The sequence below is a fragment of the Besnoitia besnoiti genome (assembly GCF_002563875.1).
Source record: "Besnoitia besnoiti strain Bb-Ger1 chromosome Unknown contig00015, whole genome shotgun sequence".
Classification (NCBI taxonomy): domain Eukaryota; phylum Apicomplexa; class Conoidasida; order Eucoccidiorida; family Sarcocystidae; genus Besnoitia; species Besnoitia besnoiti.
The window spans coordinates 1538319-1559158 of NW_021703917.1; the positions used below are offsets into that span (position 1 = coordinate 1538319).

Genomic DNA, 20840 nt, shown 5'->3' on the forward strand with positions numbered 1-20840 from the left:
TGCCCCGTTAGTTTCCCCGACTCACTCTCCTCCCGCCGCGGATATCCCGATTTTCCTGTTGGGTTGCCGGTCACGACCAGCGTCGTGCTCAGCCGGCGTCCAGCTTTGGGATTTTGGTATTTGCCGCCCTCTCGCATTTTTGCCGGGTTCCGGTATTCTTTGTGTCTCTCCTTTCCTCTCGTTCATCGCACGGCTATGACCGCATGCGTTTTTTCCTGCCTTTTCTCCCCGATTCGCTTCCGTGACCGCACTCGGCAGCCCGCTCCGTCGTCTTCTTGGAACGATGCATAGTGCCGAGGTTTCTCCGCCACCAGCCACGCCGCGAGTTCCTGATTCCTCTCTGTCTTCCGACCCAAGTTTTGTGCCAGACCGAAAACTATTCAGGCCGCCAGACGCTCTGCTGGCGACAACGATGGCAGCGCCTTCCACAACAGTCCCTCCTCCGCATCTGCCGCCGGGAGCGCTGCAGCCGACTGGCGCGCCGCTCGGCGCAGAAGATGCCCCCATCACTCCTGGCGCAGCGGCGAGCACAGCTGCGAGTCAAAGCAGCGATGCCAGTTCTCTCTCCCCCGGCCTCGGAGGAGCGCCCTCTGCGGCTTTGCCGAGTCCCTCTTCGGCGGCGAATCCAGCGTCGTATGAACCCGTTGAAGCTGAGGCGGGACACATTTACCAGCCCGGCACAAAGGCCGTAAGAGGCACCGGGAAACGGGCGTCGGGAGCCGCTCCACCAGCAGCATCGCCGCAGGCCCGTCGCGAGGTTCTCCACTGCACACGACAGGGAGTCTGGGTTGCGCTGGAGGACTGGGGGCGGATCTGAGAGACACACCTAGGCATCGCTGCAGCAAGGGAGACACGAGGCCGGCTGTAGGCGCGCGCCGGCTAGAGTCGTTGTACAGGCCACGATGTGTAGACTGCAGTGGGGAGCAAATCTGTATCCTAGGGCTCCGGTGTGAGGTGAAAACTCTGGAAAGCCGCGCGTGGCTGGGCTCACTGTGTCTGTCTGGTGCAGGAGGTTCGGTTAGTATACCGTATCAAGAAAGGGCCTGGCGCGGGGCGCCATCAGAAGTCCTTCTCCATCTCGGTGAGTCACTTTCCCCCCCCCCTCAATTGGAGTACTTCCTCCCGTGCGTGCGCGCCCGACGCACACGTATGTAGTTGTTCGCCGTATACTCCGTCGGCAGCTTCCGGTGCTTTGTTAGGCCTCAGTCTCCGGCAGAGTTGCGTCGTTTGCGAGTTGCGTACAGCAAGGATGTTTCATTCTCGTGCCTTGCGGCGGCGTCGTTCGTCTCCCCGCTCTGCCTTTGAGTCAGTTAATAGTCGATTCTTCGCGGTGGCGTGTGCCGCGCGAATTTGTGAAGATCAGGTAGACACTTCGTGTTGAACAGGTGGGTGGCTGTCTGCGTTCTTCAGCGCTATGGTGTCCAAGGAGCGTGGGAGCAAGCTGAGGCAGCCCGCCAATTCATCAACGCAAACGGGACGCTGCCGCCCCATTTTGTAGTGGCCTCTCTGCCGTCGCGAAACAGCCCGAATGCGTCATCCGGCGGCAGCAGTCAGAAAAACCGCAGAGTCGCTTCGTGCGGATCTGCAAACGCGACGACCAGCGCCGCAGGGGCCGCCTCCCTCCCGGGGGCGCTCGCCTCTCAGGCCCCCAGCGCCGGGGCCGGAGTCGCGGGTCCAAGTACCCCTTTGACCGGGAATTCGGCTGCGGGTCGTTCGCCCCGAGGCACTGGGAGATTTGCCGTCAGCGCAGGCCGCGGCAGCGCCACCGCCGCACGGGCTGCCGACGGTCCAGTCGACCGGAGACGAGGCGCAGCTGGCAGCGGCGCCTCGCAGGGCGATGAGACCCGCGACGAGGCAGGCACGCCTGCAGGCTCTGCGGCGGCAACTCCGCGGGGCGCGCGCAGTCGCGGCGCGTCGGCGCGGATGGCGACGGCGCTGAACGCAGCAACCGGTGCGCCTGCAGGACCTCGAGGACCCCCCCCACCCGCCGTGGGCGGCGCCGCGGGCACGTTTGGGGCTGCTGGGCTCCACACGGGCGCATCGGCGCCAGCAGCGGCAGTGCAGGCGCCACCGGCTGTCGGCGCCGGAGCCATGCGGCCAGGCGCCCCCGGCGCCGTCCAAGGCGTCGCAGGGTGTCTCTTTCCAGCGGCCGCCGCCGTTGTCTCTGGAGCCGCTGGAGGGGCGGCGGGCGTTGTGGGGGCGCCGGGGTGGACTCCGGGTGCAGCGGTGAGGGGCCCGAACGGCAACATTCTCACGGTGGAGGATCACCAGCGGCTCGCAGCGGTAGCCGGCGCGACCGCGGGGAATGGCGCCGTGCTCAACCCCCTCAATCCGTCGCCAGCCTTTTTTGGACTGTTTCCAGGCTTTGTGGCCGCGCAGGCGACTGCGGCCTCGAGCGGAGCAGCGCCTGGCGATGGCGCGAAAGCTGTCGCGGGTGTTCCAGCTCTAGGCGTGTCTTCCGTAGCTCCCGCCGCAGGTGGAGGGCTGCCTGCCGCATCCGGCGTCCGCTCCCTCGCAGCCTCGGGTCTTCCAGGATCTCACGTGAACAACCCGGCGTTAGGCATCGTTGGAGGGGGCTTGCGCGGCAACTTCCTGTTTTCGTCGCTCCCTGGTTCACACGTGTCCTTCTTGCAGCGGGAAAATAGTGGAGGCGACGCGGCAGGGAGCTCTGCGCAGCCGCCGCAGCAAGCGGGTGCGGAGGGCAGCGCCACAGCGCAGCCGAAAGAAGAAGGCGAGCAACGTAGTATCCCAGAGGGTTGCTTCAGGCTGCTTCTCCCGTTCGGAGCCCTGTCGCGGACCTTTTTCGCTCCGGCGACCGCGGTCGCGGCTGCCGGAGTCGCTCAAGCGGGTGACGTCTCCACACCGTCGAACGCGACTCCCGGCGCTGCGCCGGCAGTCGTGGGAGGAACGCAGTTACATGCCGCCCCTGGGTTGGGGAAGGGCTTTGTTTTTCATCCGCCGCCAGCGACGTCGCCGTCCTCGTTTTCTACAACGGCCTCGTCTCCGAGCGCAGCGGACGGCAAGCCTCACCACGCCGCTCGTGCTCCGCCGCCCGCCGGCGTGGCGCCTGCGCATCAGCCAGGGACCGCTGCGGCCTCGTGCGCGCCTGTGGGTTGTCAGGCTCAGAGTGTGGCCGCTGGAGGGTCTCCAGCGTGCAGCAGCAGCACCAGTGCTGGCTGTGCAAGCACTGTAGACGAAGAGAATCAGAGTCGAAACGGGAGAAGAGGAAGCGAGAGTAGCAGCTCGAGTACGAGCTCCTCGCCGGTGAGTAGCAGAGGCATTGCGGGTGTCGCGGGGAAGGAGGCGGATGGCCGGCGAGGAGAGGAGGAAGTTGTGCGAGTGCAGCGGGCGAATGGCGTTGTCGTGGACTCGGCGGTGGGCAGCGGAGGCAGCAGGCAGCCCGCATCCCGCAACGAGCAAATGGAGGTGAAGGGCGAAGGAGGGGCCGCAGCAGCTGCGGCTCCTCTGGTTGCGGCCGCAGGCGAGGGAGTCGAGTATGACAGTCGCGGCGGGGCGGGAGTGCACATGCCGGTGCATGAAGGAGATGCGGCGGCGGCGCGTGAGGGCGAAGCTGACAAGAGGTGGAGACAAGGAGACGAACAGACAGCAGCCCAGGCGAGCCGAGAAGACGGCTCCTTCTACAGGCGAGAAGAAGAGGAGGGACAGGCGGCGGGGGGACGAGGCAGCGGAACAGCCGGCGCCAGGCGGCGCAGATCCGAGTCGTTTAGTCACAGCCGAGGAGGGAATCCGTCCTGGCTCTTCTCCCTCGTGGACGGAGAGGGGGACGGCGAAGAGGGCTCCGGTCCCGACTCGAGAGATCGGGCATCGTGCGAACAGGAAGATCAGAAAGACGAGGAGGGAGAGAGCATTCGAGAAGGCCGCGACGGCTTTTCTCGCATCCGAAGCTACCAGTTTTCGAGTATTCCGTCGCCGCCTGCGTCTTCCTTCTTGTCTTCTTCCTTCATCCCGTCGCCGCCTCCGTCTCCGCCGTTCTCCCTGCCAGTCCGGTGTCGCCCCGGGGGGTTTTTGTCGTCGCCGAGCTGCAGCCTAGGCGCAGGACGAGCGCTCAAGCGCCGCTGCGTGGATGTGTCGCCTCTCCTCCTCGCGTCGTCGTCGTCTCTCGTGCTCTCGGCGACTGGGGAGCGCAAGCGGTTCTTGGAAGACCGTGCAGACGATTCCGGTGGCCGGTCGACCTCTCCGCGACGTTCAGCCAAGGGCAATGTCCTCTCTTCACCATCCACGTTTTTTGGCAGACGTGCGCCCTCAGGATTCACGTCTTCGCCGACTCTCGAGAGCAAAAAGTCGTCGTCCTTGTGTTTTTCGGCCCTCCCGCCCTCCTACACGTCGCTGCGACAGAGCGAGCGTATGCTGGCGGAGAAGCGCCTCAGGTCGGGCACGGGGTCGGCAGCGGACGTGGATGAGTCGAACCGAAACCTCGGCGACGACGAGGAAGACCAAAGCAAGAAGAGTGGCTGCCTCACGCAGAGCGCGGACGGGCGGCACGACGAGGACTTCCTGGATGACGAGGACGACGCCTCTCGAAGAGGGCGACCAGCAGGCGAAAGCCGACACGAGAGAAGGGGAGAGCGAGACAGTGAGCGCTTCTCGCTGCCAGAGCGTCATGCTTTTGCAGATGGCGATGGCAAGGACGAGGCGTCTGGTGGCGGTCTGTCCAGTGGGAGGAAGAACGCGCTCGCATACCTCTCTTCGCCGATCAGCGACCTCCTGGCGTCGCCTGTCTTCCCAGGCAACAGCTCTGGCTGCTGCTGCAGAAGCGGCAGGGGGGGTTCAGAAGGCGCCGGAGGTCCTTGCACATGCGGAGCTGCAGAGAAAGATCGAGCATGGCGCCGGCGAGGCGCGCCGTCGCAGCCTGGACTCGGCAGTGAATGCATCTCTTCGTCTGTCACTGAATCTCCTAGTCTCTCTCCTTCGCCCTCTGCCTTCCTGCCCTTCTCGCCCTTCTGCGTGCCGCCGCGGCAGTCTCCGCCGTGCGGCCCCTCGTTGTTTCCGGCGCCCATCGGCTCTCCGTCGTCGCCGCGGCGCGGGCCGGCCGGCAGCGGGCGGCGGCTCGTGTTGCTGCCGCAGTCGGCGTCGCTGGGGGCGAGCCCGTTTGCGTTGGAGCCGCACGGGACGCCGCAGCTCTTCAGCAACTCACTCCCGCCTGTGTTCTCCGAAAACCTCTCTGCGTCGCCCCTGTCCTTCGCGCTGGCGTCCCCTTCCGTCACCTCGTCTCTGATGATTCCGCCCGCGGCGCCTCTGCCGAGCAGCGCGGCGCGCGCCGCGCAGGCCTCCGCGGGGGGCTCGCTCTCGCTTCCGCGGTCTGACGGCCAAGCGTCGTCCCCGTCGCCGGGGAAGGATTCGCAGTCCGCGGCTGCCGCGCCAGCGGAGGGGCAGCCGCCCGCTGCGGCGAAGACCGCGCCTGAGGCGGGAGGCACCGCGGCGCCGGAGAACTTCTCGTTCTTCCAGTCTCACGCCTCGTCTTCGTCGTCGGCCTTCAGTAGAGCCTCTCCGCTTCTCCCTGCACTCGACCTGGGTGGCGCTTCGGAGGTCCTGCAGGCGGCGGCGAAGGCGGCGGCCGCGGCCTCAGCCGCGAATGCCGCCGCGGAAGGATTTGGCTCCGGAGCCGTGGCCACGAGCGAGGCAGGAAAATTCGGTGCGTTCTTCTCAGGTGGCTCTGGAGCCCCTCCGACGGCGCAGCCCGCATCCTGCGCGAATGATAACGTGTCTGGAGAGCTGAGCGGGACGCGTGCAGCGCAAGCAGGAGGCGCGCTGACGCAGCAGATGTCGTCCGCAGTCAAGCCTGAAGAGAGAGGGGGGGCTGGTTTGCGTTTGCCCGTGGCAGCGGCACCCGCATGCGGAGGCCAGCTCGGGCTGCCCCAAGGAAACGTGCTGCCCGGCGGAGACCGAGCCGGAGTCGGAGGTCCTTCGCTCTTGCCGCCCCCTGCCGTCAAGCACGATGTCGGAGGCTCTCTCCAGCGGACGCCTCTCGAATGCAGTCCGCAGTCCTCAGGCCAGCGAGGCAACTACGCTGCGAGCGGCGCGTCTGCCGCGGCTCACGGTCCCGCGACGGGCGGTTTGAAGGACCCGAGTACGGCTGTGGTGGCGGGCAGGGAGACAGGGACTGGAGCGCCAGGTGGAGACACCGCAGGCGCGGGCCCCGGTGTTCCCTTCGCGCCGTCGGGCACGACTGCAGGGCCGCTGCCTGTCTCAGTTGTTGCAGAGGCCTCGGCTTGAGGAGGCAGTTACGAAATGAAGGGCGAAAACATGGTAGAGGAAAGGATTCGGATGTGTGATCGTGTGGGCTGTCGTAGACGCCTGTCTGTGTTGCTGGCAGTATCTTGAGTCATGTGCCGCGGGAAGCGGCGTATGCCGGCTAGGCCAGCAGTGTAGAATGGAGGAAGGAAAGGAGCGATTTTAGACTAGTGTAGAGGACATTACGCCAACACACGTGGTATTTCCGCTTTTGGTGGCAAGGAGCCTGGTCGCCAGGAGCTATGTAGTGAGGTAGGTTGCTTGTGATTCTTGCACACTCTCAGTTCATCTCAACCGGCCGTCGCGTCGCTCATCTCTCTTTTCTTGGTCTCTCGCGGCTCTCGCGCTCGACTTCGTCGCCAGGAAGCACGCGCCTCAGTGCCTCCAGGCAGACGCCTTCCTGACGGAGCGACGTAGAGTCGGTGAACGGAGTTGCGCCGATGTGTTCCCTTGTGCATTTGTCTTTGCGAGTCAGTCGCGCCGTTTGTTTTATATAAGTTGCGGTGTGCATGCACATGTCATGGAGCGCTAATTGCGGGTTTTCTTTCCGTCTGTGTCTGTCCCCATCTGCTGGAATCCAATGTTTTTTGAGTCCCGCGTGAACGCAGCGAAACGTTTCACGTTGCTCTCGCTCGCTGCCCGCTGATTCCTCTCTCTCTCTCTCGCGCGGCTGCTGGACCGCCGGGCGGGCGGGCGTCGCCGTGTCTCGCGTTTCTTTTCCTTTTGAGTGCGTGGTAGGTTTTTGTACGCGCAGCACAGAAGCACATCCGAGTGACGAGAGAATGCAGTGGCGCCTTCGACGTAGGGTTGTCTTCTCCAAGGTGCGCACATGTCTTGTCTTTCCTCTGTTTTCAATTCGGCCTTCCACTTACTCTCGACTTTGGCCGTTCGTCTTCGCTTCCGCGTGTATTGCGTCCGTCGTCTTGCGCCTCCGGCGGAGGCGCGACGTCACTACCGTGTGTGCCTCGCCTCATCAAATTTATATAGCTCTCCCCGCCTGCGTGTGAATCAGTGAGCATACACGCATTGCCATGTACGTGCGGCTGGGCTGATTATCGCGTGACGCGTTCTCCCTCGCTGCTGTTTGTGATTTTTCCTTTAAGAAGGTATTTCGGTTTTCGCGTCTGCGCCGAATCCGCGCGTGTGCGCAGAGGCAACCCGTTCACGCCCTGCGCGCGCCAATCTTCAAAGAGGCGGGGCTTTCGCGTTTTGGTCTGGGACCTCATGGTACTCCCCTCACTCCCCAAACAGCTTGATCAGAACTCACCGCCATGGTAGACGAGCCAGAATTTGGTTTCGTGCTTACGGCGTACCAACATGACTACATATTAGGACGGTCGACGCGAGAGCAGTTAAAGACAGACGTCCGCATTTTTCATTTGAGATGGAAGGTCTCCGTGCGTGCGTTAGAATGAAGTGAAGGATCGCCACCCGTGGAAGCTGAAGAGAGCAGGTCCACCAGCAAGGCGCACACGCAGTTCTGTGAGCCTCGCCCTGCCCTCTCGCCTCTTCTGCATTTGAGTCCTCCATTTCACTCGGCTGAGTCTTTCTGCTGCAGCGCCGCTACTCACACGCGGCGAGCTGCGACTTCCACAGACCTGCCTTCCGATTTCTTCTGTCGCCGGACAAGCAGTGGAAACAGTCTGAGAAGGCAGTTTAACTGAAGAGGAAGGAAAGGGCTGCAACGCAGCGGGGACGCGTGCGTGTGGAGCGGATGGAGAGGCTGTCCGCGGCCTGCGCAAAGTGTAGGAGGACGGGTACGGCACAAAACGACGCGTGACGGAGCCGGGTGGCGGATAGCAGCAGGCGGTGAAAGGGACGGTGAGGCAAACAGGGAGGAACAGACAGCCCTGGCACGGCTACTAAGGGCGATACATGGAAGGCGGGTAGTAAACAGTGGAGGAATGAAACGGGGAGAAGTGCAGAGCGGCATCGAGGGATGGAGCGGGGGGGGCTTGAGTTCTGCGATGAGAGGGATGGAGGGTGGTCGTGGTCTCGAGCAGGATCATGAAGGCGAGGGAGGCATGCTTTGTTTTTCCGTTCTCGAGGGATAGTGGAACCTGAGAAGGTACGCAGAAAGGGTGACTGGCAGGTATATTCATGGGGACGGCGTTGGCGTTTGTCTTCTCACTTCGCTTCTTTTCACGTGTGCGGCGCTCCGTTTACCTTCTTCGGGTGCGCCGTTTGTCTTACTTGGTTATGGCCGTGCTCGGGTCGGTCTGCATGTGTCTCGGTGTCTCGGTAGCTGGCTTCTTGATTCTTTGTGCCGTCTCGTCGAAGGGGAGCCCAAAAGAGTCCTCCTTCCGCGCGGGGCTCATCCTGTTGGAAGGCCGCGCTGCTTGCGCTGCGGCGGGGGGGGGGGGGGGGGCAGGGGGGGGGCAGGGGAGGCGTGAGGAGAACGAGAGGGGCGGTCGACTGGTCGCCAGGGGTTGCTGTGGGCTGCGATTTGCTGGTTCGCTCGCGCGGAACTTCATTGCCGGGCCGCGCCCGCTACCGTGTGCCTCTGTGCGGCGAATCACGGCGCCTCGACTTCCCCTCGGCGCACGCATGCGCAGTGTGAGCCCCTGCTGGTGCATCCGTACATGCGTCTGGGCGTCGAATCCAGTGCGGCCTCAGGCAGTCTCGGAGACGAGAGTAGGTCGCCGCAGAGGCAGTCGGCTCTCGCGTTTTCCTCGGCGGTGTGCGCGAACGCGAAAGCGCGTGGATGAAGAACGAGCTTGTGCGACGGCTGGAGTTTGCTCCTTCCTCAGGTTGGTTCGTCTCCAGAGGACACTTGCACGCCGGGAGAGAAGCTCGCGAACTTCTCGCCTCGATCTCTCAAGCAATTCTGCCATTCCTCTTGGCTCTCCGTGTTTTGTATAATATTGGGAAGCACTGCACGTTCGAGAGCAGCGCCAGCCGGCAGGCTGGCGTTTCTCCAGTTTCACTGGCGCCCCACCGCGTCGCACGGCGTGCGCAGAACAGCGTCAGAGCTAGATCTCTTTCCTTCGCCGAAAGCAAAGGCGTTCGCGTACAAACCATGAAGAAAAACCGTCAACTTTTTTGCTTATTGCCATAGGAAACGAACTCCGCTCCAGCGCGTGGCTCGGCCTTCAACGTCGCGCCGTCCTATGGCGGCAGTTCTGCCGCACTCTCCTGCCAGTCACTGGGAGCAATGTAGCCCCGCTAGGACACACAGACGTGCATTCAGCTCGCCGTGGAAGCCGCACGCATTTATTTCTCCGTGAACATCTATTCATCCACGTATCGTAGGTAGATGCGAGCCAGCACATACTTCACTGAGCACTTCTCCTTATCGCTAGTAGGCTCGGCGGCATTGTCAAAGAGATGCGGGGCAGCGCAGGCGCCAGAGTGCATGCTGCAACATGACTTCTGGCCTCCGACAGGCATCTGTACGTATACACGAATATCTCTCAAAAAGTCCACCAACAGGTCGGCATAGGCTCGACGCCGCTCGCTGTGGATGCAACGCTACGCAGGTGCTTCCGATGTAACCTCAGCCGATACCGGTTGCATATCGTCCCTCGGTGGAAACGCTCCTTCGCGTAATTCCATGCCGTGGGCATCAGCAGCGGATCTTCGCATTCCAGGTCGCCTTGCCTCGTAACAGAGACAGACAGCGTAGATAAGTATATATGTACATATATAAGTACAAATATATGTATAAATATATATCTATTCGACAACGTGCATGTGTGAAAGCATGTTTATCGAGGCTGTGCGCACGCCAGCCGTTGCCGCCGTGAGACTGTGAAGACTTGGTTTAGGGTTTAGGCTTTTTCAAACCCTAAACCCTGCGTGTGTTCTGAGGCGAAAACGCGTCGAGGGGACGTAGCAGGGTGAGGAGCAAGAAGCAGTGAAGATCTTAAAGAGTACAAGCATTTGGAGGGGAGCCCAGACGAAATGGCATTCGTGGAGAGGCAGTCAACCAGGCGGGCCTCGGAAAACGAAAGGAAAGAGGCAATCCCACGGAAATGCTTGAAAGTGCATGCATGCTTTACACGCGCCGCGATAAAAAGGGGTAAGATACTTCCGAAAGGCGCGCAGAAAAAGACGAAAACAGATTTGAGACTCGCGCGTCTCACATGTGTGCGTACAGACATGTCATCGACGAGCTGCATCCGTCTAGCTCCATTTCTCGTTCCTGAGCGGTAGGGAAAAAACCATACGCATGTGAAGTGCGTATGTGTGTATGCTGACAAGCTGGGCAGCCTCCACGGCTACGCCGCAGGCACAGGTCGACGCCGCGCCAGGCCTCTCCTGCGCATCCGCCATCCGTTTTCTTCTCTTTTTTGAGCGCCCTTCCGAAGCTGGCGAGTTTCCCGGATGAATCTGCCTGTCACAGCAGGTCCAGGGGCGCGCGTTTTTTGCGATGTGAGCTGTGGCGGCTCTCTGCTGGCCGTTGATGTGCGTCTTTGTCAGCTCTTTCGCGGTGCCCTGAAGCGCCGCGTCGATCTTTTTCTCCGGTCGCCCCACCCTCCTCGCCTTCGCGGCTCAGCCACCGCGCCGGCAGCTCCTGCGGTTCGTCGAGAAAGAGAGGCGCGTCTGCAGGCGCAGCGAACGCGGACGAGGCGACTGAAGAAGACGACGCGAGAGAGGCGAAGGCGGAGGGCGACGAAGGCGCACTGGTTTCCGGCGCAAGCGGAGTTGAGAGCCCACAGAGCAGAGGCGAAGACGGCCGCACGCGGTCAGGGCTCCATGCCGGATCTCCGCGCTCATGTTTGTTCGCGCACGGCGGCAGGACTTCCCGCCCGGTCTTTTTCTTCGCGCCCTCGCTGGCCTGTCCGCTCTCTTTGCGCCTGGGCGCGAGGTCAAGCAACTCGATATCTTCTTTCTCCCGGCGCGCCTCCGCGTCTCGCCTCTCGCTGCGCCTGCGTCCTTCCGCCGCCTCGTGTGGCGCGACGCGCTCCCATAGCAGATCCTCGTTCTCGTCTCGCGTGGGTCGGCTTCTTCTCTCCCTGCCGGCGCGATCTCTCCCCGCCCCCTCGGCAGCCTCCAGCTCGCCTCCTGCGCGGGCGTCGGCCGCCTCGGGCTCTGCGACGACGGCGAACTCGCTGGAGCTCTGCGAGGAAGGATGCGTCAGCAGCGTCTGGTAGAACGGCCGCTCCGTGCCGCCGTCAGGGGCATGTTTATCCGCGCGGCTCGGGCGCCAGCTGCCTTCGCGCCCGCCGGCGCCCCCGCGCGCGTCCAGCACTGGAAAACAGCCAGTCGCGCGGTCAAAGCGAACCTCGACCCATGAGCTCTCCTCCGGCGCGCCCGACGACTCCGAGGCCGAAGAAGCCTGTTCTTGGAGCCGCCAGAGTTCTTCCGCAGTCTCTCCGGAGCCCGCTTGCGGGTCGATCGAGGACGGCTCTGAGGGGGACAGTTAGAAGAGAAGACCGCGAAAAGGAACAAAGAAGAGGGCGTGCAACGGAGGCGCCGGAAGTCTCCAAGCGAGTGAGAAGGCCGCAAAGGTCATAAGCACGCAAGGAGACTGGCGGGCAGGAGAAAAACCGAGAGCCCACAACGCGATCGGGTACACAGCGCTTAGGCACGCAGGGCGAACGGGAGAGACGAGATGCGACCCCGAAGAAAGGAAACGAAAGATTGGAAAGGTCAACGAACACGCAAAGCAGAGCAGAGGGCAGGCCAGCAGAGCAGAGGGCAGGCCAGCAGAGCACCTCGCACGTCTCCCTTCGCTGTTTGCCGGCGCATGCCCTCTCGTCACAGCGCTGGCCCCTCAACTCTCTCTCGGCTTAGACACATAGGTGTCTCCCTGAGCCATGCGTCCTCGATTCCAGCTATCTGTCTCGGGATTGCTACCTATCCTCTCTGCGTGCTGCGTCGCCGCGCATCCGTGTTCGCTTCTCGCTATCTCCGCGTTGTCGATGCATCTGCTGTATTCCTCTCTTCCGCCTCCTCGCTCACTACAAACGCAAGTCTGTGTATATCGTATATGCCTATATGTAAATATATATTTATTCACGCATATTTGTAAAAATGTGTGTGCGTCAGTTTCCAGTTCCAGCTGGCTCACGGCTGGCTGAGGCGGGCGCGAGCACGTCGAAGCTCTCTTGATCTCCTGCGTCCGGGTGCTGGCCGCTTCTCGCGCGATCTCTGCGTCTTTGTTCGTCCTCTCGCTGGTGCTCCGCCGCGCGCTCCACAAGCGCCGCCGGTAGACGCTCGCCGCTGCTGCGTCGGGCGTCGTGGAGACTCAGGGCCTTCGCAGGCACGAGCGGGGCCTTCTCGTGACTCGCGCCGCGACCCTCGTGCCCGCGCGCAGGCTCAACGGCCGCAGGCAGCGCCTTCGCGTCCCCGATTGACTGCTGGGACTTCAGTGAGGAGGAAGATCCGCCGCGTTTCGCCCGGAAACGCTCCAGCGCCCCTTTGATCTCCGTGATGCGGCGATGGAGCACTTCCCGCGTGCGCACTAGGGGCGGAAGCGTCGCGCCCTTCAGCGGAACGAGGGCCTCTGCGTCCTGAATATGCAGAGAAAAGAAAAACGCAGAACTCCCGAGCGTCAGCTCCCTGATTGCCGACGCGGGACCCCTCTCTACGCGTCCGCGCAGATATACACACACATTTATAGAGATACTCATACAGATATATATATATATATACATATATATACTCATACATATACGCGTATGCGTACATATATACATATACACATATGTGCATATATATACATACGTGTGCATGAATATGTGTAAAGATCTTTCCTGTTTGAATGCGTTTCTCGAGGCCCCAGGGAGCAGAGCGAAGCCCCAGCACACGCCGCGGCGACAGTCTGCCATAGGCGCTGCGCTGCAGTGGCCTGAGTCTCAGTGGGCCTGGAGCTCCCCCCTTCAAGCAGTCCAGTGGAGAAGCGGCGTCCCGCCACCATAACTGACTTGGATGTCTGCGTCTCTTAACCAAGTCATCTTCGGTATTCCAGGAACTAAGATGTTTTTGTTTATGCGAGTGAGTGAACGCAGAAGGTGGCCGAATTTAACCGGATTTGACGGTAGGCGCCTGACCCCGGAGCTGGCAGCCCCGCCGCCTACCCGAACATCGAAAATGATGTCTCGCCACTTCGTCGACACCGACGGCGTGTTGTGCATCGCGTCGAGGTCAGCGACCGCCTGCAGCGACGCACGCAGCAAAAAAACCAAGCCAGCGTCGCACCGCGCGGAAAGGAGCGTGCATCTGTCGCTGCCTGGGCGTTGTGTGGCACTGAACGCCTGTCCCGGCTCTATCAGCGCGTACAAGTGGTCAATTGGCGCGCCTCTTGACGCATGTGCATAGCGGCGGGAGGGGGGGGGTATGTCAGACAGATTCCCGGGCGTTCTGCAGGCTGCGTATCCCGCGCAGAATCGACGCCGCGCGTACCTGCACCATCGTGCGCGCGAGGCCGCGCTTGTCGAGGAGACCGAGGTCGACGGCGCGCCGTGCTGCGCGGATATAAGTCCTGAGAGAACCACGCAGAGGCCACGGTTGGAGGACTGAAAAGCAGAGACTTGCATCTCATAGCAGCCGAAGAACCCACGTCTGCGCGCAAGTAACGGCACACGTTCAAAAGACGGATTCGAAAACATATGCGCGTGCGATGTGCATGCAAGGCTCAACGCAGAGACTCCGATTCGGCTGCGGGCATGCACGAACACCCCAACTCCACATCAGTGTCCAAGACTGCCTGCAGGTCGCCTAGCTCGCAGACAAGCGGAGGTCGACGCCTGCCCAGCTGGGTTCTCGCAGAGGCATCCAGGAAAACGACGCGCCACTCAGCCACTCGCTGGTAGCGCCTCGCCTCGCAGACAGGCACACGGACAGACACGCGGGCGTTGAGCGGAATAGATAGCGAGTGAGGGCTGAGGGCAAGGTATTACTGAGTTGGCGCTCCCGCGCAGAACAGCGCGCGGAGATTTGCCACAGGCGGGCACGTCCGACCTGAAGAAGACAATGGGCACGCCGTTCACGAAGTAGTCGCGCGGCATTTTCGAGTTTCTTCCGTAGTCGCCGACAAAATGAAGGAAAATCGCCTTCACGGCGTGAGGCATCTCGCGAGCCATCATCTCGCCTGCGTGTCGATCCATCTCGCCTGTGTCTCCAATCCAGACGTATCTGAAAAAGCGCACGACACACGCCGGAAACGCCGTCCTGCACGCCGCCAGCCAGCGGCTTTCTTCACTTCAAGACATCGACACGCAAAGATCTCTAAACGGGTGCGCGCCTCTCGGCGTTACCTCGCTCCGCGTCGCGCGACTCAACCGATCTTCTGGATGCAGAGGCGCGCAAACCCTATCCGCTTCGAATGCGGCCGCCAGCGCATGCGCAGTGACCAGAGTCTATCGGCAGGCGGCTTCGCGAGAGCATGGAAGACACGCGGCTGTGAATGCCCTCGGGACTCTCTCGCGTGTACGAAGACAGGAACTCCGGCATGCAGCCTCGGGTTCGACAGGAGAGAGTCCCCCTCGCAGAACGAAGACGAGGCAAGGCCCGCCTCTGCGAGACGCACCTGATGTTGGGGTGCGAGGCGGAGAGCTTGGAGTGCAGCAGCATGAGATTTTCGAATTTCCGCTTCCCTTTTTCGCTCGGAAAAATCCACTCATTCAAGGTCGAGTAGAGGACTCTGAGAGCCACACAGACACACACACACACGCAGAAAGAGTGAAGCCACGAGGTCCTCTGGGGCGTCGCCGGCCGATGTGCAGATGCGGCGGCCGCCCACAGAGCGGATACAAAAGGAGCTACTTTCGGGACACAAATCCGGAAAAGACCTCGTCTCAAAGCACGCCCTCGACAGCCGGAAATCGCCCCGCGAGCCCGCCAGGCTTCATTTTCCTCCTCGCGTCTCGGCTCCACGCATCCGGCGCGGAATCCGCTCTCGCGGCCTTCGCTCGGCGGCGACTGCCACAGTGAATGTCGAGGTATTCGTGGAGTTCGTATGCGACGGTTGGCACTTGACATAAACGCTGGATACGAAAAGAGGCCGCACGCGATCAATTGGCAGCTCGCCAGCCCCGTGTCTGCTTTTTCCCATCTCATCGTCTCTGCCTTGCCTTACTTATTTTTGCAGTCGATGCCCCAGCCGCGGATGCCTCGCCTCTGCGCAGTCTCGCGCAGCTTCTGATTCAACATGCTGTCCGCCGTGATTGGCACCTGAAAGGAAAAACTCCTTCTCTCTCCGTACGCGTGAAAACCCGTCTATGGGGACACTCCCGACCGCGCATGCAGGCTCACGTATGCAGGCCGGCGGGGGTGCGCGGTTTTCGAGAGAGACGCAGGCATCTCTCTTCAGAGTGAGTATTCAGGGGGCCGTCAGTCACGAGAGTCACGCGCGTATCGTCAGGCCACCCTCTCTCTACACGCGGAAAAAACATCCTGCGACTCTGCCTCACGTAGGCGCGCGCGCGAGAAGGCCTCGTGAGAAGGCGGCACACTCCGAAGACAAAAAGAAGCGACTCGCGAGGCGCGCGAAACCGAGTCGAGATGCCTCGCGGCCGGTACGCTACCTGCCACCCAACAACGGGGTCCTCGCGGCAGCGGGCGACACATACGTGTTGGAGGGCCTCTCTGTCTCGAGTCTCGAACTCTGCTCACGAAACTGAATAAAGACGCGACTCTGACGCTCGAACAGCGAAGACCTCGTACCGCACCTGGGGAATGCGCGCAGTGAGGACACCGAGCGAGAGCGGCTTCTGATCTTTGCGGAGGCCGTAAATAGAGAGCTCAAGCAGAAACTGGAAACAGCCCGGATAGAAGGAGCCGCGCTCGTACTGCGTGTCGATGCCGCCGAGGGAAACCGAGAGGAACGTCACGCCGCCGCTGGAGCGCAGCGTGTCGTCGATGTCCACGAGGACCTAAGGAGGGAAACCACGCGGAAGAAGGAAGAACACACGCGAAAGAAGGAAGAACACACGCGAAAAAAGGGCAATAAAGTAAGAGAAAACAAGCCGGGGGGAGAGCGCACAAGACCGCACACAGAGGAAGCGAAGAGAATCTGAGAGAACCACGCCGAAGAGACAGCGGGCGAGAGAGAGACGGAGGAAGAAAGATAGAAAAAGCGGGAGAACGAAGTGCACGACGGCGGCCATCGCAGAGGAAGAACGCATGAAAAGTTAAAAAAGCGGGCAGCGCGCAGACACAAACAACGGCAGCAAAGAGACCCGAAAAGGAACAGAAATGACGAAAAACGACATCAGAAACCGAACCTCTGCAACCCGAGTCACGCGTGGACGAAAACGGCGAACGTCCGCAGGAAAGCCTGTTTCGATGTTCGTTCGAACGAAACCGAAATCTGCAGCATGTATCTTTCTCTTTCTCCCTCTCTGCACTGTGCATGTTGACAGAGCGCCATGGAACGCTTGACGACTGTAGCTCTAGATATATCGTGTGAGCGGATTTGCTTTCTATATTGGGCGGCTGCAGCCGCGCACACGAGCTCATCATCGACCATCCGGGAGTCTTGTGCGACACCACACGCACCTGGAGGTCTCCATACTGAGACGCCTGAGCAACCTCGACATCGGCGCCGTCTGCAGGCAGGACGCTGCCGCTGCTCGTTACTTTTCGAACGGTGCGTTGCTTGACGGTGGCGCCGCCTGCCGCGAGCGCCGAGGAGACGTGCGAGACGTTGGAGAGCTGCCGGCGAGGCTCGGCGTCTTTCGCGCGTTCGCGGAGGTCTTCGGCCGCCGCTGCCGGTGCTGCTGCCGCTGCTGCTGCCGCTGCTGCTGCCGCTGCTGCTGCGACCTGTGCGCGCTCGCGAGTCGGGCGAGCGGCAGAGAGCGGCGGGGCGAAGGAGGCGCTGCCGCTCGGCCGAGTGGGGAGTCTCGAGGAAAGGCCTCGCGCCGCCGCCCGCGGCGAGCCTTCCTCGCCCTTTTTTTCCGCGAAAAAGTAGGCGTAGGCCCGCTGGCGGGCGGCGTCGCCCGCCGCGTCGGGGACTGCAGCCGAGACAGGCGCGGGCGCAGCCGTCGCTGCCTGCTGCGGAAACGAGTGAGTGGACCAGCGCGAGAGCGCCGCGGTCGTCTGCGCATGCGGCGCCGCGGCAGCAGAAGCCTGCAAGCAGGCGGCCTGCGGCCAGGAAGGCAGCGAGGCGTACCCCGGCGAAGCGGGCGAACTGAGTGTGCCCGCAGGGTGTTGGAGGAATGACAACGACGAGGAGCGAGCGGAGGCGCTGAGCCCGTGCGAGGCCGAAGAAGGCAGCCCGCGCGGGCGATGATGCGACCCCGCGGCGCGCGCGTAGGTAAAGTCCAGCGCCTGCTGCGCGGCGTCGGGCGCGCAGGCCAGCGACGCCCCAGAAAGCGACGACTCATCCCAGCGAGACAGCGACGTGCGCCGGCTCACGCTCTCCGGCGGAAGCGTTTCAGAGCCCTTCGCCGGCTGCGAGCACGAAGAGGAGGCAGACTCGTGGTTCACGAAGAAGGAGGCCGCAGCGGCGGCACCGGTGCCGCCGCGCCGCCCGGCCTGCGCCTGCGGCCGCGCGCCGACACCACAGACCTCCTGCGCTGGGTACTCTCTGCTCGCTCTCGCTTGACCCAGCGTCCTGCCTTCACCTCCATCCTCCTCCCCCGCGCCTCCGTTGCGGTCACTGCGCCCGCGCGGCTCCCCGTCTCCCCGCTGCTCGCCTTCAGAGGGCCTCGCGCGTGCACCGTCGGCGTCGGCGTCGGCGTCGGCATCGGCGCCGCTCTCTGAAGAAGGCGCGCTGTGGCTGTCGGGCGCGGCAGGCGTTGAGAACGGCGACAGCGAGGAGAAGGATGGAGCGTCGCTCTCGGGGTTGGCAGAGCGCGAAGAAGGCAGCAGGCACCGCGGCGACTCCCCACCGTGGGTCGGCGACCCCAACCAGGCTCGCACGTCGCTCTCGCTCGCCTTCGCCACCTTCTGCGCGCCCGGCGGAGACGCCGCCGACGGGAGCCGAAGCGGCGCCGGCGCGGGCGCCGGGGCGGGCGCCGGGGCGGGCGCGGAGGCCTCTCGCCAGGTGTCCATGCTCAGACGAGCAAGGTAGGGCAAGGGCTCGGGCGACGGCGACCCCTGCGGCGGAGGCCAAGGGACGACAGCGCACACAGGCGGCGGAGGGCGTGGAAGGGGCGACGACGCAGGAGGTCGAGTGAAGAACGCAAGGACGAAGACCGGAGTGAGTAGAGAGCGACAGACGCATCAGCCAAGGAAGGTCTGTCGCGTGATCTTCACTTTGCACACGTAGAAGAAGACGGCGGGTCGAGCGAAAGGCGCTCAGAGGGCGGGTGGGAGGGGGGGAGGGCGTGGCTGTTTCCTCTCCCGTTAGCTGCCACGGAGGAAATCGCTGTTGAGGCGCCGCACTCCTCAGACGCGCTGTCTCTTCCTCTGCGCCACGGACTCGTTTTCTTCCGCATCAATGCTACCGTCGGCCGCCGGCTTCAGGATCCATGTATCCCCCTCCGCCAGGTTGTTAAATCCTCCCTCCTCTCTGGAGAGCTTTCGCTCGAACTTCGACGCGATGCAACGGCGGCCTCCGCGCCTCGTCCCTGGGGGTGTTTTTTTCCCGCGCGCCCTCCGTCTTGGAGTTTCCCTCGGCGTCTACCCGTTCGTCCCGAACTGCCCAGGGACCTCGAAGATGTGCTCACCCCGCTTCGCCTCGCTCGCGGGCCTCTCTCGAGCCCAGGCAGGGAACACGGGAGAGAAGGAGAGAAGAAGGGACGCAAATTAATTAGAAGAGAAGAGTACCGGCGTCGAGGAACACAAGCTACGCCGACGGCATGCAGCCCTCCTCCCTGCGCGCAAGCACAGCACATGCGTATGGCGTCCATGCGCCGCTCACTCGCGCCTGTCTATAAACGAACTAACAAACAAAAAACTGGGAGCAGCTTGCAACTAGAGCAAAATACGTAAATCTAGGCAAGGCAACGTGGACGGAAACGGCCGTGAGGCGCGCGGCTTGAGGGCACTGCGGTGGAGCGTGGAAAGCAGCGACCGAGAGGGACGGTTGCGCCGTCGTGAGGCTCCAAACAGCATTCGCGCTTCTTCCCGACGCTGGAGCAACATGCTTCTCTTTCTTCTTCGCTCTTCGGGGCCCAACGAAGTGACAAAGCCGGTCCAAAAGGCGAAGGGGCGTGCGCCGGCGGTCGCCCCCCGTCCCTTCTTCGCCTCTTCCACGATCCTCGCCTCTGATGAGGCTGCCTTCGCTCTCTCCCGCGCCCGACTTTGCTTCCGGGCTCCTGAATGCTTTTGAGGGAAATACAGATATCTCAGAGCAGAGAAGATAGACAGCCGCGCCGTCGAGCCAGCGAAAGCGCCGTCGGCGCCGTCGGCGCGCGAGGGAAAGATGAAGTAGACGGCAACAGCCGCGCGTTCCTCCTCAGGTCTCCTCTGCGTTTCCGCTCCCTGGGGAGGTCGTCTTTTTTGCCGGCATTTGCCTTCCTGAAAACGCGCACACTGACCACAGAACGCAGCGCGTGTGTACATCGCGCGCCTGCGCATGCGCGGGTCGCCCGCCCTCTCTTCCCGCGCGTTTTCGCATCGATGTCTCACGCTCGTGGTTGACTCCAGCGAAGCCGTCTTCTTAGCGCCTTGCGCTCCTCTCCCTTGCCTGCGAGACGCCAGTGGAAAGCAGGCGGACGAGGTTGGAGAGTTCTCTGTCTGAAAACCGAGAAGGGAGAGACAAGAGACGTTTGTGCCCGGGTTTCTGTCTTCTCTGTTCTTCGTCTCTCTCCCTCTGGCGAGCGCGGCGCGGGGGCACGGAGCGAACCCAGGGGGAAGAAGGAGGCGCTTGCGACCGGCGCTCACCCCTTCCCTCTCAATGTCTTATCTCTGTCGCCGTACTTTCGCGACGGCTCGTCTCTGGAGCTCCTTCTTGCGGTTTCGGCTCCTCCTGTTTTTCTGGCTCTCTTGCTCGCCTTCTCGCCCGTCGTACGCACACCGGGGAGGGCGGGAGGGGGGTGAAGTGCATCAGGCGCAAAGAACGGCGAAGAGCGAGCTCCGGCTGACGCGAGGAGAGAAGAACCTTTTGCATCGGAGTCGCCTGTCCCTTCAGCTGTCTCCTCGGTCTTTATTGAGAGGCGAAGCGGATGTGGCTTCCTCTCTTCTTCGCCGCGCCTCGAGCCGGTGTGCCGCTGGCGCCACTCAGCAGAAGGGCACTCCCCCTGCTCCACGGCCTATGTAGCTCGATAATCATAGGAATGTCTGTCTGTTTTCCGTCGAAATTTCGCGAGGCAGCGGAGATGGTACGGTCTTCAAGGATTCTTCGTTTTGCGTGCTCAAGTCGCCTCGCAGCTTCACTGTGCTGTCGGAGAGAGAGAGACGGAGACCGAGGGCAGAGTTTGATGCGGCGAGCCCCTCCCTTCAGAGGAATGCAGAAAAACGCGTGTAAAGGCCGCCACGCTTCGGTTGTCTCGTCCCTCAACGGCTGGAGTCAGGCGTCGGTTTTTCGAGACTCGGGGTCAATGGAAACATACCGTAGTTTGTGTATATATCTAGGGACAAGGCGAAGTGCGCCCACGCGAGCGAGGAGAGACCCGTCTTCACAGAGAGATGTAGACGTTACGCAGGGTTGCCCTATGGCGAGAAAGGCGACTCACGCATGATGCCGCAGCTTCCTGCTCCCGCCCTTCAGCGTCTACCCCCCTGGATTCGCTAATCTGCGGTTAGGCCTCAGG

The 20840-nt window shown here is 62.5% G+C and overlaps 2 protein-coding genes across 2 annotated transcripts; one reads left to right on the top strand and one right to left on the bottom strand.

The window, feature by feature from the left end:
* Positions 1–283: 283 nt before the first annotated feature.
* BESB_029280 (AP2 domain transcription factor AP2XII-8) lies at positions 284–6234 on the top strand (the record flags this gene model as incomplete). The annotated part of the gene is made up of 3 exons (XM_029361602.1): positions 284–688; positions 1010–1081; positions 1411–6234. The coding sequence occupies 3 exons, from the start codon at positions 284–286 to the stop codon at positions 6232–6234; spliced, it is 5301 nt and encodes a 1766-aa protein (XP_029215502.1).
* Positions 6235–10591: 4357 nt separating this feature from the next.
* BESB_029290 (uncharacterized protein) lies at positions 10592–18195 on the bottom strand (the record flags this gene model as incomplete). The annotated part of the gene is made up of 9 exons (XM_029361603.1): positions 10592–11604; positions 12269–12710; positions 13278–13355; positions 13603–13681; positions 14161–14334; positions 14729–14842; positions 15278–15372; positions 15870–16073; positions 16699–18195. 9 exons carry the CDS (start codon positions 18193–18195, stop codon positions 10592–10594), a joined length of 3696 nt encoding a protein of 1231 aa, XP_029215503.1.
* Between the last annotated feature and the right edge of the window lie 2645 nt (positions 18196–20840).